The 18,047-nt window shown below is 43.7% G+C and overlaps 1 protein-coding gene and 1 long non-coding RNA gene across 2 annotated transcripts in view; one reads left to right on the forward strand and one right to left on the reverse strand.

Moving 5' to 3' along the window:
• Positions 1-18,047, reverse strand: part of LOC125165350 (uncharacterized) — a 64,828-nt gene that overhangs the window by 29,668 nt on the left and 17,113 nt on the right. The gene's annotated exons all lie outside the window — the stretch shown is intronic.
• SLC17A1 (solute carrier family 17 member 1) overlaps positions 1-18,047 on the forward strand; it is a 212,720-nt gene that overhangs the window by 1,204 nt on the left and 193,469 nt on the right. Inside the window, exons 2-9 of the mRNA XM_047858095.1 lie at positions 2,763-2,935; positions 7,831-8,064; positions 8,150-8,237; positions 8,595-8,681; positions 10,833-10,954; positions 11,074-11,235; positions 12,430-12,562; positions 12,653-12,800. Coding sequence (XP_047714051.1) covers positions 2,763-2,935; positions 7,831-8,064; positions 8,150-8,237; positions 8,595-8,681; positions 10,833-10,954; positions 11,074-11,235; positions 12,430-12,562; positions 12,653-12,800 — 1,147 coding nt within the window. The remainder of the gene's footprint in view (positions 1-2,762; positions 2,936-7,830; positions 8,065-8,149; positions 8,238-8,594; positions 8,682-10,832; positions 10,955-11,073; positions 11,236-12,429; positions 12,563-12,652; positions 12,801-18,047) is intronic.

Raw genomic sequence — 18,047 nt, forward strand, 5'->3', positions numbered from 1 at the left:
CCTCCTCTGCACATGAGGCCTGCTTCCCCTGGCTCTCTGGAAGCTTTTTTCTCTCTTCCAGAGATTTTTCCCCCCAGTGTTCCTATTAGTTTTCCAGGTCCATTCGTTTTCCTTTTGATTTTATTTAAAAATGTTTTTTAATGTTTATTTTTGAGAGAGAGAGAGAGAGAGACAGACAGACAGAATGCGATTAGGGGAGGGGCAGAGAGAGAGAGAGAGAGAGAGAGAGAGAGAGAGAGGGAGACACAGACTCCGTTGTAGGCTCCAGGCTCCGAGCTGTCAGCAATGAGCCTGACGCGGGGCTTGAACTTAGGAACCGTGAGATCATGACCTGAGCCGAAGTCGGACGCTTAACCTGAGACTGAGCCACCCAGGCGCCCCTTTCCTTTTGACTTTAAAGATGAGGCTTAGAAAGCTTTGGAGCAAGCCATTCTCAGGGTGCGTGCATCCATGTGCGGCTGGAGACATTTTTCTGATGGTCCCTGGACAGTCAGTGTTAGGCTACAAGCCATTGGAAGGACTGGCTGATGACTGAATGGTTTTCTTCCCTCTGCTGAGCTCCAGGGCCTGTCTACACAGGGCGAAAGTTTCAGCAGTGCCCCTGGCAAGGCTGTGTGTCGGTGTGTTCACCCTTTACCGAGCCAGGAGATGTTTGGCATCTGGGTATCTGAGAAGGTCTCTTACCAGACCCCTCCCATTGCCTGGGGATTGGTATTTGACTCCTGTTGTCCCCAAGCCCTGGGAGGCAAAACAGAAACAAAAACAAACAAAAGACACTGAGATCAAATGCTTTCAGGGAAAAAAAATCTGCCTTCAAAGATCAGTTTATGCCTTGAGGAGTCCGTCTTCACGGAACCCTCGGCCTGAATATTTCATTTTTCCTGGCAGATCATCCATGCTTTTAAGGACATACTTTATTTTAAATATATTTCGCCTACTATTTTTATCTGTTTACAAAGGGAGAGCCGTGCAGAAAACGAATTTTCCAGGCATCACCACCTTTTTTTTTTTCCACTTAGCAGCAAATCCAACATTTGTTTAGCCGAACTTCAAAACACTTCAGAATCAGCAATGCCCTTTTACTCTCTCTCCCCCTTCTGGAACTGGGAGAGCCGTAGCAAGTGTCCAGTGTGCCGCAGCATGTGTGGCCGGAGTCCTGGGGACACGTACCTTGTCTCCCCCTTCGTAAGTCCACAGATACAGAAATACCGTGCGCTAGCGGGGGTTATTTCTAGGAACCTCCTTCACATGGGTTTAAGATCATTTCGATGAGATCTGTGACTTTGAGGTCTGGAGGAGGCAATGGACGTGGGCTGATATCATATGATAAGCTGAGACTTTTAAGGAACCGTGGAAGGGGGTGAATGTGTTTTGCGTGGGGGATGAACATGAACTTTTAAGGACCAGAGGGTGGACCGTGGTGGCTAGCCGTCTAAGACTACCCCTAAGATTCTGGCCCCCGGTGTGTGTGCACCTCCCGCAAGTTATTTAAGCAAACACTAAGCTAGGTGCCGCCTGGAGGGATTTAGCAGATTTAAACATGGTCCCAAATGAGCTGATCTTAAAATAGGGAAATCATCCAGGAAATCACCCAGCCCTTCGACTTGGGTCTAGAGGTCAGAGACCAGCAGCTAGGGAGAGTCCAAGTGTGAGAGGGTTCAACATTAAGCCAGATTCTTTCGGGCTGGTTTCAGAGCTGCAGGAAGCCACATGACAAGTCACAGGAACAGCCGCTTGGAACTGTAAGCATCTCCCAGCCGACAGCCAGCAGGGAGACGGCCACCTCAGTACCGTATCCCCAGACAACTGAATCCTTACCATAACCTGAGCGAGAATGGAAATAGATCCTTGCTTAGAACCTTCAGCTGAGAACTTAGCCTGGCTGATCCCTTGATTTTAGCCTTTGCGATCATGAGCAGAAAACTTAAGTGCACTATGCTAACTCTATGCTAAAACTTCTCCACTGCAGAACTGTCTTAACAAATGGGTGTCGTTTTAGGCCATTTGCTTTGCAGACCTTTTTTTACACAGCAAGAGAAAACACACTTAGGAAAGCACATCCACAACAAAGCCTTCGACAAGCGTTGTCTGAAATGTGCAAACATCAGAGCTACTCCGTGTAAATCAGGAACCATGGTATGAAAACCTGGGATGCTAAGTGCGGCCAACAATTCACCGGCGGTTCTGATCCAAGGAGAACAGGAAATTAAAGACACGAGGATCGCCAAAGAACCAACGAAATCATCACTATTTGCGTATTCCCCACGTAGAAAACCTACCCCAAACAGCAGATGCATTTTTAGAAACGACAGTGACTTTTGGCTAGCTGGCTGGATACAGTATCGACCTTTAAAAGTCTAATTCCTTTCTTTTTAAACAAAATTTTTTAAACGTTTATTCATTTTTGAAAGGCCGAGAGGCAGAGCATGAGGGGGGGAGGGGCAGAGAGAGAGGGGGACACAGCATCGCGAGCAGGCTCCAGGCTCTGAGCTGTCAGCACAGAGCCCAAGGTGAGGCTCGAACCCACGAACTGCGATATATATATATATAATCTGTGATATAAACTGCGATATATAATACATATATTATATATACAATATATATTTTATATATAATATATACTTATATATTATATATAAAATATAAAATATATAATAAATAATATTAGAATGGCTCCAAGTTTCCGAGTGCCCTTCCTAAAGTTACTGTATGTTTTTACCTCGGCTGTGTTAACAATGGACACTTTCTGTTTTACTCCTTAGTTCCAAGTGTTTGCTCCTTCCGCTACGGATTGTCTCTCCTCTTGCACGTCTGTAACAGTATCATAATGTCACAGCGCATGTGTCTGAGCCTCACAATGGTGGTCATGGTGAACAGCTCGGACCCACACGGTGGACCCAACACCTCCACAGAGGAGAGCCTGGATGTCATGAAGGTATATGAAAAATACTGGCTGTAGTCCTAAATTGCAAATCCTGTCTTTCTAATTAGGTGGCGTAGAGATTGCATGTTATCATAATTGATGGGACACTAATAATCAGAAGAAGAAGTCTAAGGCTTCAACCACCTTGCTAATAATAACCTAACGAAACATGTCCCATGATTACAGCATTCTTCGATATTTGTGAAGGGCTTTGTTGTGTGAATCCTTCCCTGTGAAGAAGGATAAAAACCAAGCATTAGGGTGTCTAGAATTGAGATGTTTGGCCAAGCAAAACAGAAAGAAAGAAAGAAAGAAAGAAAGAAAGAAAGAAAGAAAGAAGAGAGTGACAAAAGTAACATTTGTTTTTTTTAATGTTTTTATTATTTATTATTTTTTTCAATATATGATATTATTTATTAATTTTGAGAGAGAGGGAGAGAGCACACCTGGGTGGGAGAGGGGTTAGAGAGAAAGAATCCCAAGAAGTAATACTTGACAAACTCATGGCGGAGAACTTTCCAAAATTACTGGCAGGCACCAAATCACAAGTCCAAGAAGCTCAGAGAACACCAAACAGGATAAATACCAAAAAGGGAAATAATTAACAAGAAAAACCGACTGGACATATTTAAATTGCAGAAAACCAGAACACAGAGAACATCCTGAATGAAGCCAGAAAGAAAAGTATCTTACCAACAGAAGAACAAGGAGACGAATTTAGAAGACTTCTTATCAGAAACCATTCAAACAAGAAGAGAAGGGGAAAAAATCTTTGCAGTGTTGAAAGAAAAAGAATCTGCCAAAATGGAATTCTATATCCAATGAAATTACCCCCAAAGTGAAAGAAGGAAGACTATTTCAGGCAAATAAAAACTGAGGTAATTTATTGCCAACAGGCCGGCCATACAAGAAATGTTTAAAAAAAAAAAAAAAGTAGGTTTTAATCCAACCATATCAATAATCATTTTAAATATGAATGGTCCATATGTACCAGTTAAAAGACAGAAATGATCAGATATGGATAAGAAATAAAGGTCATTAGACATGGAATCTACAAGAAACTCTTCTTAAATACAAAGACTCAGATAGATTAAAAGTAAAGGGATAAAGAAAGATGTGATGCAGCCATGAAAACACTAATCAGAAGAAAACTTAAGTAGCCGTATTAATTTCAGACAAAGCAGAATTTATAGCAAGGAAGATTATCAGAGACAAAGGGGTATTACCTAATGATAAAGGAGTCAAGTCTCCAAAAAGATACAATAATCCTGCACATGCATGTCCCTAACAACAGAGCAGCAAAATACAGAAGGTGAAAACTGTTAGAACTGAAAGGAGAAAGAGACGAATACAAAACTGGTAACTGTTTTCTATTTGTTACATCTGTTCTCTGTTTCCTTTTTTTGAATTCTCTTTTTTGCCTTCTCTGGGTTTAATTATTTAAGTGATTCAATTTTATTTCTTCTTTTCATGTATCATTTAGACTTTAAAAAACACCTGTTTTATTTCATTTTTTATTTATTTATTTTGAGCGAGAGCGAGCAGGGGAGGGCCAGAGAGGGAGGGAGAGAGAGAATCCCAAGCAGGCTCTAGAATGTCAGTGAGAGCCTGACATGGGGCTCAAACTCTTGAACTGTGTGTGAGGTCATGACCTGAGCCAGAATGAAGAGTCAGATGCTTAACCAACTGAGCCACCCAGGCAACTCCCAAAAGACACCTGATTTAGTAGTTGCCCCAGCATTTACAATATACATTTTTTAATAATCTAAATCCACCATCAAATTGGGGTGTCTGGGTGGCTCCATCGGTTAAGTGTCTGACTTTAGCTCAGGTCATGATCTCACAGTCTGGGAGTTCAAGCCCCACGTCGGGCTCTGTGCCGACAGCTCAGAGCCTGTAGCCTGCTTTGGATTCTGTGTCTCCCCCCTCTCTCTGCCCCCTGCCCCCCGCTCATGCTCTGTCTCTCTCTGTCTCTCAATAATAAATAAATGTTTAAAAAAATTTAAATCCACCGTCAAATAATACCAAACTGCTTCATGTGCACTGCAGGTACTTTATAACACATTATTCCTAATTTTGCTCTCCCGTCTCTTGGGAAAGTGCTGTTATTCATTTCAGTATCCACATTATAAATGCATGATTACATTACTGCTTTAAACAAATAGTTATCTTTTAGAATAATTCAAAGTGAAATATTCTTTTTATTTATTTACTTTTAGAGAGAGAGAGAGAGAGAGAGAGAGAGGCAGAGGGAGAGAGAGAGAGAGAGAGAGAATTCTAAGCAGGCTCCACACTCAGCACAGAGCCCGATGCGGGGCGGGACTCAATCCCACAACCCTGGGATCATGACCTGAGCCAAAATGAGGAGTCGGGACCCTCAACTGACTGAGCCATGCAGGCACCTCCAAAATAAAACATTTTATCCCTTCATTTATTCTTTTCTGATACACTTCCTTTTTTAATACAGATGCATGTTCCTGAGCGATTTCATTTCCTTCTGCAGAAGGAACTTCTATTAAAATTTCTTTTGTGGGTAATGCTTTCGTTTTTATACCTAAGAAATCTTTGCATAGCCCGAGGCAAAAAAACACTCTTCTTGCTATGTTTTCTTCTAGAAGTTGTATAATTGCAGGCTTTACATTTAAATATATGATTCATTTAGACTTAATTTTTATGTATGTTGGGTTGAAGATTCTTTTTTTACATACAGATATACAACTGTTCTACCACCATTTGTGAATTGTCTTTGGATGTTTGTCGAAAAGTCAGTATTTGTAGGACTAATACCACTTACTTGGTTTTAAGACTTGTCATAAAGTTATACTAATCAAAACAGTGTGGTATAGCTCACAAAAAAGAGTCAATGAAATAAAATAGAGAGTTCAGAAACCAACTCACACAGATATAAACTCCTGATTTTTTTCCTGATCCACAAAAGAAAATACATAAAATTGGACTCCATTCCATTCCTTCCAAAGAGCTGTTGAGAGAATAAAGAGACCTGAGACAGGGATAAATGTTTGCAAATCCTGTCTAATAAAGGAATTCTATCAAAACTCGATAAAAATGAAACAAAAGCCCAATAAGAAAATGGGAAAAATGTAAACAGTCTTTTCGCCAAGGAAGATACAGGGAAGGATGGCAAATACTCACAAAAAGACGCCCCACATCATCAGTCATTAGGGACAAGCAAATTAAATCCATAAAGGTTTATGACTACACACCGAAGCTTCTAGCATCGCTGGGGAGGATGTAAAATGGTACAATCACTTCAGTGACCTACCGTATGATCCCCCCATTCCATGCCAGGTATTTACTGAAGAGAAATGAACACACATGTCCGTACAGAGACTTGTACGTAAATGCTCACAGTCGCTTTATTTGTAATAGCCCCAGACTGGAAACAATAAAAAGGTTCAACAGATGAATGAATGCACACGCTATAGTACAGTCCTAAAACAGGGTACTGCTTAGCACTAATCATAAATGAATGCTAAAAATAAATGGATGAAACTCAAAATAAGTACGGCGAATTTATAGAAAACCTCCAGAAAATAAAAACGATGACGTAGTGACAGGCAGAGAAGATCAGTGGTGGGAGAACAGCAGGAAAGAGGAATTACAAAAATAAGTAAGGAAACTTTTAGAGGTGAAGGACACGTACATTTCCTTGACTGTAGTGACGGTTTTGCGAGCGTGCACATAATTACACGTGTCAAGTTGTACATTTTATGTCAAAGATTAAGTATGCAGTTTATTGCATCGTTTGTCCCTCAGAAATCTGTTAAAATCTTTTTATCCAATTTTTCCTTGAACGATATCCTGAAACATTTGTAGTATTCCATTGCTTTGGTTTAAATATTGAGAACCCCATATTCTAGAAAAATGGGTATTCTCAGGGGCCACACACGTAAAAAAAGAGCCTCTTTAGAAGATCCAGGAAACTGATCTCCTTCACATCGGAGTCACACAAAAGGAATTCTCTTCGCGGCCATACAAAGGAACTAGATGGAAGAGAGAGAGAGAGAGAGAGGGACGGAGGGAGAGAGAGAGAGAGAGAGAGAGAGAGAGAAAATACAGCATGTATTTTCCAAACACATCCAAAAGATGAAAACTCACCAGAAAATTGTTTCCACAGAGCAGATCTGAGTTGTAACCTGAAATTACAAAATGCAGCTAAAAACTAGGGAGGCAATTATATTTACGGGCAACAGTAGACACAGGACCTCAGAGCAGAGGTGGCCCGGTGACAGGAGGCTGTGCTCAGGCAGTAGAGCGTGGAATACAAGTGAGTTGATAGATCTCAGGGGAGGATTTTGGAAACACGAGACAGAACATTTTAGAAAAGGAGAGAACCAAGCACCAAAAGAGAATTGGCCCTCTTCCTTCCCTGTCTCATCCAATGATTTTCACGGTTCAGCCCGACACCTTCTCTTCTCTTCACGATTTGATCGATCACTGTTTCTGTCTCCGGGAGTAGTACGTATGTGGGGAAATGTCTGTCTGGGGAACGAGGGTAACTTAACGGAGGAGTCGGAGGAAGACAGAAGGCAACAGGCAATTAATGATGGCGGCAAGTGTACTATTCCACAGAAGACCTGACACGCAGAGTAGCAATGTTCCAGGAATAAGTATTAAACGTCTACACCGTACTGGGGGTAGAGACGGTGCAAGGACTCGCCATTAGCCTTGAAGATACCAGTGTGAAATGTCAGTACCCCATAGGAAATGATGTTATAAAGGAGCAGCAAAGGTCTCATGATGGAAAATGAAGCAGAGGGGAGCTCCTTGACCCCAAGGAAGCCTGCAGACCAGTGTCCCCGCATCCCTGACTATCACAGTAACTCACCAGGATGCAGAGTGGCTCCATGCGACTCTCTCTCTCTCTCTCTCTCTTTTCCCCCCAGAACCCCGTGTACAACTGGAGTCCTAAAACCCAGGGCATCATCTTCAGTTCCATCTTCTATGGCATACTCATCATCCAAATTCCTGTTGGATACTTGTCTGAAAAATACTCCATCAAGAAAACGATCGGCTCTGCACTATTCCTCAGCTCCCTGTTTAGCCTGATCCTGCCGATGGCCGCTGAAGGTGGAGAAGCTTGGATCATCGCATGTCGGGCAGCCCAGGGAGTTTCCCAGGTACTAAGGTTAACGCAACAAGTGAACAGGGCTGGAATTCACAGGAAGCATCAGAGATCAGATGTCCTAATCCTTCTGATTTCAGGGGTCAGCATTAATAGCTCAGCACGCAATATGGGTCAAGTGGGCTCCACCCTTGGAACGAGGCCGACTCACCTCCCTGAGTCTATCAGGTAACGACCTAGGGCCTCGAAGGTGTGTGTGTCACTGCTACCTCCCCGTGCCGTGCTCTTCCTAGAGCTGTAAAAGATGTGTGTTTTGAACTGTCCGGGGCTTTGGAAACCATCTGTTCCGGCAGCCCCCCTTTAAAGATGCGGAAACTGTCTAGAAAGAAGGAGAGGCTTCTTTATCTCAAACAACAGAAAAAGGGAGAGAGAGGGGGGAAAGCAAATATTTTATTCGTTTTTCTGCCCAGTGTTTTGCTCTACAAATGTATTTCACCGGAAATCGTTCATTGCTACCCTGACGCTACATTATCTCTAGGTTCAGATGTCTGCTCCTTAGGGGTGCTCTTTGTGCTTTCTGATTAGGGGTTCTGCTGGGGCCCTTCATTGTTCTGCTTGTGACTGGATTCATCTGCCAATCCCTGGGCTGGCCCGTGGTCTTCTACATTTTTGGTGAGTCTCTTTCTGTAAAATCCCAGTCATTATTCAGAACTGAAAAAATAAAAAAAAAAAAACCTGACTACAACGTAATAATTTATGTAAAGTTAATGGCTTTAAAAATCATGAATCTCATGGAGGGTAAGAGGTCAGCCTTCATTAATTTCCTCCTGCCCTGGTACTGGTTCCGTGCAGTTTTATGCTTCCAGTCCTCTCTTCCGGGGAGCCGCCATTCTCTGTGTCCACCTGTCCGTCTCTCCAATTTGGGGGAGCCACAGCTTGCCCTATGACCTCAACTCTCTGCGGGATCGAAGACGACTTGTTGATTTTTAGTCTGTAAACACTTTTCTGGTCACGAGGATGGGAAGGATGACTCTTCCAAGTTCCTTACGTGCCGGATCAGAAAGCAGAAGTCTCTCTCCAGGCCATTCTGAAGTTAGCGGGGTCAACACAGGACGAGAAGATATATTATATTCAAGCGCAGTACAAATCAGTAGCTTTATTTGCGACTTTTAAATGTTCCTATGTCTTGCCCCGGGCCTCACAAATGTTAGAGCTGGCCAAGCCTCCATGCCCACAAATCAAGTGGAGGTTCTTCGGTCCTGAACCTGAATTCTCAATCACATCCAACAATACCGGGGGCAGCGGCGGGGGGGGGGGGGTCTGCCTGACCCCCTGACCAGACTTCATTCTTCTGGCCATTCCTGCTCAGTCTTCTGCAGACTTTTCCTCTTCTCCTTGCCACGAACTCCTGGCTTTCTTCAAAGCTCTGCCCCAGGCTCCTCCTCTAGGACCATATTCCCTCCCTAAAAATGTGATTCATGCTAAGTGTCGGTGACCCCTTACTAACCACGCATCTCGGAGCGAGCAAGCTGACCTTTCTGCACGTCAATATTCCCTGACAGCACCACAGGACTTTCCTGAGGGCTAAACTGTCACACAGAAATGTACATATTGCCCATGTCTTAGGGGGCTTCTCTCCACTTACGCGTCACCTTGGGATTAGGTCCTCAGGCCACGGAGTGAGGTGGGAGTTGTATGTTGTCAATATGCTTTAAAAATTTTTTTTTTGTTAATGCTTATTTGTTTTTGAGAGAGAGAGGCAGAGCGTGAGCAAGGCAGGGGCAGAGAGGGGGGAGACACAGAATCGGAAGCAGGCTTCAGGCTCCGAGCCATCAGCACAGAGCCTGACATGGGGCTCGAACTCCTGAACCACGAGATCGTGACCTGAGCCGAAGTCGGACGCTCAACCGACAGAGACACCAGGACCCTCCCACCCCCCCACCGCCTCGCCCCAGCCCTTGCTTCCTCTCCAGTCACACTGGCCTCATAACCTAGGGCTCTGGCACTCTCTGCTCCCTCTGCCTGGCCCCACATCCACATCCCAGCCTCCACGGAGCCTGACACTCACTCCTCCCCTCCTCCCCCGCAACTTCTCTCCACAGCTCTTACCACTGACATTTAACACCTTTTACCTACTTACTTTTCATGCTCTCCTTCTCATCCACTAGAAAATAAACTCCACGAAGACAGAAATATCTGTCTGGTCTATCCGCTGCTCTACCCCCAGAGCCTAGAATAGTGAATGGTACAGAATGAGCATTTCATCACTACTTTTCGAATGAATGAATGCATCTCTGGAAGATGCACTGGCGAGCACTGCACCCCCTGTCCTAACAGGATTGCTAAAGGGTCATTAGTACAAAACACTCAAAAACGACAAATCCTTTGGCAAACTCAGGGAGGACTTGTATAATCCCTCAGGCCGGGGCTGTATCTTAAGAGCATGGCCAAGACCGAAGCTCCCAAAGCTAGGTGATGGTCAAGCCCTTTGAGGTCTCGGCTGTGTCGTCTTCTCACGGTGGGACACATCAGGGATCTAGAGATGAGGGTCTGTCTAGGAGCAGGGAGGTCCACTCTAATGAGTGGAGGGATACAGAGGCTCGAGGGCCAGAGGGCTTGCCGCCCTTTCCGCAAAATTCATTCTGGAGGCAGAGGCAGCCTCGGATACAGAGAGGACTGCCCAAAATGCAAGCTTTGCTGTAAAGTTGCAAAGAAGAAAGAGGAGGTTCAGGTTCTCGGACCGATGACGAGACACGTCAAGGTGGGAAGGGCACTTACTATGGACAGAAGCAATTTCAATTCTAACCTGTTCTGCTTTGAGAGGCGCCTGTGGCTGTGGCGTGAGTCTTCTCTGGTTCCTTCTGTTCTATGACGACCCCAAGACCCACCCGTGTATAAGCGTCAGTGAGAAGAACTACATCTTGTCATCCCTCAACCAGCAGCAGGTAGGACACGGACGCTCCACGGTGGCAGCTCCCAGATTCTGTGCCCAAAGAAACTGCGTTCCAGCTTCTCCTAATGGGCTGACAGTCAACGTTTCGTTGTTGTTGCTGTTTTTTCCCAGAGCAGCTCAAGAACACGGTCTCTGCCGATCAAGGCTATGATTAAGTCTCTCCCACTCTGGGCCATTGTTTTCGGTTCTTTTGCTTTCCACTGGACAAACAACATCATGCTTTTCTACACCCCAACGTTTGTCGACTCCAACCTTCATGTGAATGTAAAAGAGGTAAGGACACCTTTCCTCTCCTTTTAACTTTATGAAACTTCTCATGACTCTAGTCCTAGCTCTTGGCCTCTCTACACTGTCTAGCTGATGCTCTGCACCTGGAGACTCACTGTTTCCACTTTTTCTGTCACCATTTCCCGGAACAAAAGGTGTAGGCACCGTGTCCGGCCTCCGCAAAACACAGTCCTGTTCCCGTAGTGCCTTTCCCCACCATTCACTGTATGTATTATTGCCCTGCTGTAGTACTCAAGGCTCAACACCATCGTTCCCTACAGGGACTCATCCTCCCCTCCACCGTGCCCAGTCACACCCATCCTATTTCTTGGAACAAGGCAATGAGTCCCGGGCTGAGAACCCATGACTCAGCTCTTGCTTTGAAATGACGGGCTCTCTCATTGCTTGTCTGACTTGGAGAATCACTGATGCCTAGAACCTTATGTCTGATGCCATGGTAACCAGAAAAGACTCCCATAGAAATGGAATGCCCAAAGTGGCATTCTGCAGTGAACCTTCAGGAACCCAGCCTAGGGGCCAACGTGACAGTGAGGTCATTTAAGCTCTTTCTGATTCAATTTTGCCCTCCACGAGACCATGGAGGGGTTGAAAGAATTAATAGCAGCGATCCAGAGTAAGCACCAGATAAATGTTTGTAATTGTTGTCATCACTCTTTCTCCCCCGAGCCAGCTGTCCCCATTCCCAAGTGTAGTCTTCATCTCTATTATCCAGAACTTTCAGTTCCCGTGACACCACCGATAGAAAACTAGACATACTGTGACAACCGTTATTTATTTATTTATTTATTTATTTATTTATTTATTTACTGGAGTGAGAGAGAGTGTGAGCGCACGAGCAGGGAGAGGGGAGAGGGGAGAGGGGCAGAGGGAGAGTGAGAATCCCAAGCAATCCTCACTCAGTGCAGAACCCGATGTGGGGCTCGACTGCACAACCCTGGGATCGTGACCTGAGCCAAAATTAAGGGTCGGACACTCATCTGACCGAGACACCCCGTGACAACTATGTCTGACCTCAAGGCTATTTTCCTCTTTCTTTTGGGTGGTGTGGCCCCAAGTCAGAATTCTGTGGTTGTATGTTGATGGTGTCTCCTATGGCAATACAGATGTTCAGTGCTGAACTTCAGCGTAGGGATGGCTCTGGCTACCGGACTCATCCTTCCGATGACATTTCTTTCTCAGAATGGGCTGCTGTCAGCCCTCCCCTATTTGTTTGCGTGGAGCTTTGGTATCCTGGCAGGTCACGCTGCAGACTTCTTCCTGTCCAGGAATATTCTCCGCCTCAATACCATCCGGAAGCTCTTCAGCACACTAGGTAAGGAACAGCCAGGACATTCAAGCACTTTGAGTTACTTCACCCCATCTTCGGGACACCCCTAACTGTGTTGTCTGGATGGCTCCCCAGGACTCTTCCTGCCTCCCTTCTTCGGTCTGTGCCTGGTTCACCTGAGTTTCAGCTTCTACAGCACCATCGTTTTCCTGATACTTACTGGTTCCACAGGAAGCTTTTGTATGGCCGGACTACTTATTAATGGCTTGGATATTGCTCCCAGGTACGATGGTAAACATCTCTTTCTTGTATCCAAGCTCTCCAGGGCGCTTTAAGATTTCCACCGTGTTGTGCGTTCATGGCCGGCAGGCCAAAATGCTTCCCAAAGCAGCGTCAGTATAGTTCAGAAATCTCCTCTAAGTAATAATTATGTGCCTAATGATATATTAATGTGTGCAACTCTTATGTGTATGAAGTGTAGCCCAGTGATTCAGAGCACAGGTTCTAAAGTCGGAAGGTTCGGTTTCGATAATAGCGTGAACACGCCGCTCAAGCAACCTGCTTACCTTCTCTGTGCCTGCTTCACATCTACAAAACGGGGGTAATAAGAGAATGTGGACCTCATAGGGTTATTAGAGGATTAAATAAGTTAACAGGTCAAATACACAGAAGAGCGCCGGGCACACAGCAAGCACCGCATAAAGGTCAGTTGCTCTGCTGTCGTTGTTAGTGTATGCATGTTTATATATCATGAATCTTCGTGACAACCCCCCAGTTAGTAAACATACTTATTTAACAACCAAGGAAACTGAGGGTCAGATACTTGTGCGTCTAAGACCTCATCACTGGTTTGGGATCTTACTTAGGATTTGAATCCAGATCCGTCTAGCAAGATCTTTTTGCTCTCTTTACTATTCCGCCTTTTAATCGCATTTAGTTTAACTTAAATTTTTTATTAAAAATTTTTTTTTAATGTTTACGTATTTTTGAGAGAGAGAGAGAGAGAGAGAGAGACAGAGTGTAAAGCAGGCTCCAGGCTCCAAGCTGTCAGCACAGAGTCTGACACGGGGCCTGGCCTCACAAACCGTGAGATCATGACCCGAGCCGAAGTCAGACACTCCACTGACTGAGCCACCCAGGGTCCTCAGTTCTGCCCTTGTGGAAGATACACTAAGTGTGACTGATGGCAGCAGTTCTGCCATTTGTACAGCTCCAGGGGGCGCTGTCTACATCGTACTTTGCGGGGCTAGTAGTCCCTGGGGAACTTAGATCCACTGTGAACACGATTCTCTGAAGTTTAGTAAAGCAGGGGCCATGGGGGTAGAGATGCAAAATCAACAAAAAATAACCCACTTGTCAACTCTTACAAAGAACCTCGTCCATCATATCTACACAAGGTGAGCGTCAGAGTAATGAGGACATGTATCCATTTGTTTCATTCAGTTCCAAGACCCTCCTTAAAAACGCCCGCAGGTGTTCTGATCACCTGGAGTTGTATAAAAACGTGCAAGGATTATTTGATATAGAAAGCACCACGTCAACTGAGCCATATGCACTTTGAGGTCAAGAATGAGAAAGGAGGGGCGCCTGGGCGGCTCAGTCGGTGAAGCGTCCAATTTCGGCTCGGGTCATGATCTCACGGTTCATGGGTTCGAGTCCCACATCGGGGTCTGTGCTGACAGCTCAGAGCCTGGAGCCTGCTTCGGATTCTGTGTCTCCCTCTCTCTGCCCCTCTCCCACTTGTGCTCTCTCTCCAAAACAAATAAACATTTAAAAAAAACCCAAAAAGAATGAGAAAGGAAATTATAAATAGTAGCATTTCTTGAGTATTTTCCATGTGCCCATCATGCCGCAATGTGAATGAGATCATGTTATCCACATGAGTGTGGCCGAGGAAACTAAAGAGCAGGGTAAGGAATTTATGTTAAGTCATACAGCAATAAGGACGGAGGGTGCATACCTACATACGTCTGCTTCCAAAGTGGACCAGCTGTAGTCACTCCCTCAACAGTGCCAGTTGCTAGCATCTGCTCAGTAGGACCTGAACTATCTCAACCAGCAGGGGCTGGGGTAACACAGCACTTGGCCTGAGTTGCACTGTTCCAATGGACCCAAACTCCAGGTCGGCCAGCTAATTTTGTAGAGTCGGGGAGAATAAATATCCTAATACACAAACTAGAAACAATTCTCAGTCTCTTAAGCTAGGTCATCCTCGGTCTTTAGGGCATATGTGCGTTATAGCTCAATCATATCAATGTGTAGGGCTTAATCGCCTTTTACTAATGGGATGGAGACCAAACTTACTTAAAGCAGAATGTTCCTAATCATATACTTCTCTTGCCTATTAGAGAGAGTTCTCTTAGCAGATACAGTTCTGAATTGTCCTCTCGGCGAAATTTGGTCTTTGTTAGAACTGAAGAGTAGTACAGGGATTATATAGGTTGGAGCAGAACAAAGGTGGTGGGGAAGAAAGTTCTGGAAGGAAGCAGAAACACACACATGTGGTTTTGTGAGAGTACTGTTTGGAAACTAGGATTGAGTGAGACAGAGAAGACCTAAGAATGTAGTGGCCGCTATTGCTTATGGTGGGTACCAAGAGTAGAAAAGCCCAGAGAATTAGAAAGATGTTCTGTGATGCGTTAAGAAGAAACTGTCATTGCCTTGACATTCTTAAAAGAAGGCTCCAAAAAAGATTTGAATTACTTTAAATTATTATTTTTCAAATAATTTTTTAAAATGTTTGTTTAGTTTTGAAAGACAGAGAGAGAGAGAGAGAGACAGAGAGACAGAGTGTAAGCAGGGGAAGGACAGAGAGAGAGGGAGCCACAGAATGCAAAGCAGGCTCCAAGCTTCGAGCTGTCAGCACAGAGCCCGACCCGGGGCTCGAACTCACAAACTGTGAGATCATGACCTGGGCCGAAGTCCAATGCTTAACTGACCGAGCCACCCAGAAGCCCCCACTTTTAATTATTTTTGACTGGATGGATTGTGCACCCCCTCCGTGTGGGTCTCAACTGTAGTTCAGGTATTGGAATATTATTTGGGCTCTACTAAATCATAGTACGCCAAAATATAAAACGGATAAAATTGAAAGTCTCCTTCAGTGGCTATTTAAATCTCCAAAATGCTTTTTACCCCAGACTGTTGCAGCTGAGGAATGAGCAAATGTAGAGCAGACCGTTGTCCAGAAGATTATCCTGAGTTACAGCAACCTCCAGGTTGTTTTCATTCCTCATATCAAATAGCTACTGTTTGAGGATTGAATGGCATGAGGATTAGAGCATCACACGTTCTCCCCTTGCCACTCTCAGATCAAAGAACCGTCCGTTCCATCGTATGGATAGGTCACGGTTTTCAGAGGAATTGTCAAGGCATTCAGGATCTTGACACCGAAGATTCTGTTTATTTCTTCAACTATGGAATGAAATCACCTCTCTTAGTACAAATAGGTCACATCCTTTCCCCGGTAACAACATGCTAAAGACTTCTGAATCTGGGAGGAGAACACAGTCGTCAAAGATGTCCTAGTTACCGAAGAGATAACAGGACAAATATAAAGAAAATCGCTCCTACACTTGTCAGAGGAAAATTACCAAAACCAGAAAGGTGGGGAGGGAGAAACAGAGATCTCTTAAAAACAGCCAAGTGCAAAAGGCACGTTGCTTTCAAAGAAGAAATAATAAGACTGGCAGCTTCTGAACAGGAACGATGAAAGCTAGAAACGAATCTCAAATAGGAAAAAAAAAAATAATTAAATAAACTAAAATCACTGTTAACTAGAAATCTATCTTCAGCAACAATTCCTTCAAGAATTAAGGTAAGATAAAAACATTTTCAGGCAAATTATGAGAATTCACCAGCGACAGACACCCAATGAAAACTTATTAAATGGGAATTCTTTGGACAGAAGAAAAATAATCACAGATGAAGCATAGAAATATGGAATGAAGAAAGAGAGATAGAGAGGAAAAAATAAAATAAATCTAATAATTATTGAATTCACAAAAGACAATACCATTAGGGCATAAAAATATGTAAATTAAAATGCACAACAATGAACAGCACAAAAGATAAAAAGGCACAAATGAATATGTGAATATGTGTTCTAAGATGTTTTCATTAATGGGAATTCGCAAGACTATTCATTTATATTAGACTAAAATAAGTCAAGAATATATATTTTAATCTCTAGGGTAACTACTGAAGGAAAATAACGATGTAAAGGAAATATTTTTAAAAAACAATGAAAAAGAAGTAAAGAGTAAAGTTTAAACAGGAACATAAAATTGGTGGGAAAAAGAATGATGATCATTTTAAGTCAAATGTATCAGAAAAAAAAAATATAAAAGGACTATATGTTCCAAATTAACTTAATCTGGATTAAAATAAAAACAAAAACAAAATATAATAGATTAAAAGCAAAATCAAGGAAAACAGATCAGCCAAAGTAGACTTTAAGTCAAGATGCATTACTAGAAATAAGAATTTTTAATGATTATTTCAATTCACTAGATGATATAAGTTTCTAAGTTTCTATGCACCCAACATTGTACAACTGCAAAGCAAAATTTGAGAAAACTGTTCAACTTCCACACAGGATTGAGCAGCTGTGGATGACTGACATTCCAGGTGGGAAACCTTTGAAAAGGCCAAATAAAGTACCAAAAGTAGGGACGCCTGTCTGGCTCAGTCAGTAGGGTGTGCGACTCTTGATCTTGGGGTTGTGGGTTCTAGCCCCATGTAGGGTGTAGAGATTACTTGAAAAAAAAATTCTTTAAAAGACATACCAAAAACAGTCATTAAAAGACATCAGCCTGCAGCAGAGGCCAATAAGACCAAAAATACAAGGGGACGGCACCTCTGAGGTGAGCGGACAGTTCCTGCCACTTTTTTCTTGGGGTCATGTGCCAATTGGCAAATGGCTAATAATCCAGGTTTGGCCCTGGCAGGAGGCTGCTTCTCTGAATAGAGAGATTAGCCAAGCTTCCAGGTGCACGGGCTGGAGCGACAACATTGGAAATTAAGAGAATTTGAGCATAAAGTCACTTTCTCTCCTTGAGATATTTGTTGAATTCTGAAGTTCGACCAGGCAAGTGGCAGAATTTCCTATACTATCTGTACAGAGGAGACAAGATCTACCAAAGCCTGGAGGGCCCCGGCCAAATATACTGAACTCTCCATGTAACAACATGAAGTGCAATACCTAGGGGGGTTCTAGAGGTAAACTGACTCTTGCCAACAGTGGAACCTAGCCTCATCTTAGTTCATTCCCTAATTAGATTAGTGATCTATTCCCTCCTCTCCAAATCTAGTACAGAGAACAGTGAATCTTTTCTTGAAAAGTATGACATATTCTTGGAGTCCCTACAGCTCTTATTCACAATATCCAGCATTTAGTAAAAAATTACGAGGCATGACAAGGGATAGGGCCATGTGATCAGTAACCATTAATGCATCAGAAATAGTCCTACCACTGATAGAGATATTAAAGTTATCAGGTGAGAAGAACTTCGCAATAGCTGTGATGAAT

Source organism: Prionailurus viverrinus, chromosome B2, assembly GCF_022837055.1.
Source record: "Prionailurus viverrinus isolate Anna chromosome B2, UM_Priviv_1.0, whole genome shotgun sequence".
Taxonomy (NCBI): Eukaryota; Metazoa; Chordata; class Mammalia; order Carnivora; family Felidae; genus Prionailurus; species Prionailurus viverrinus.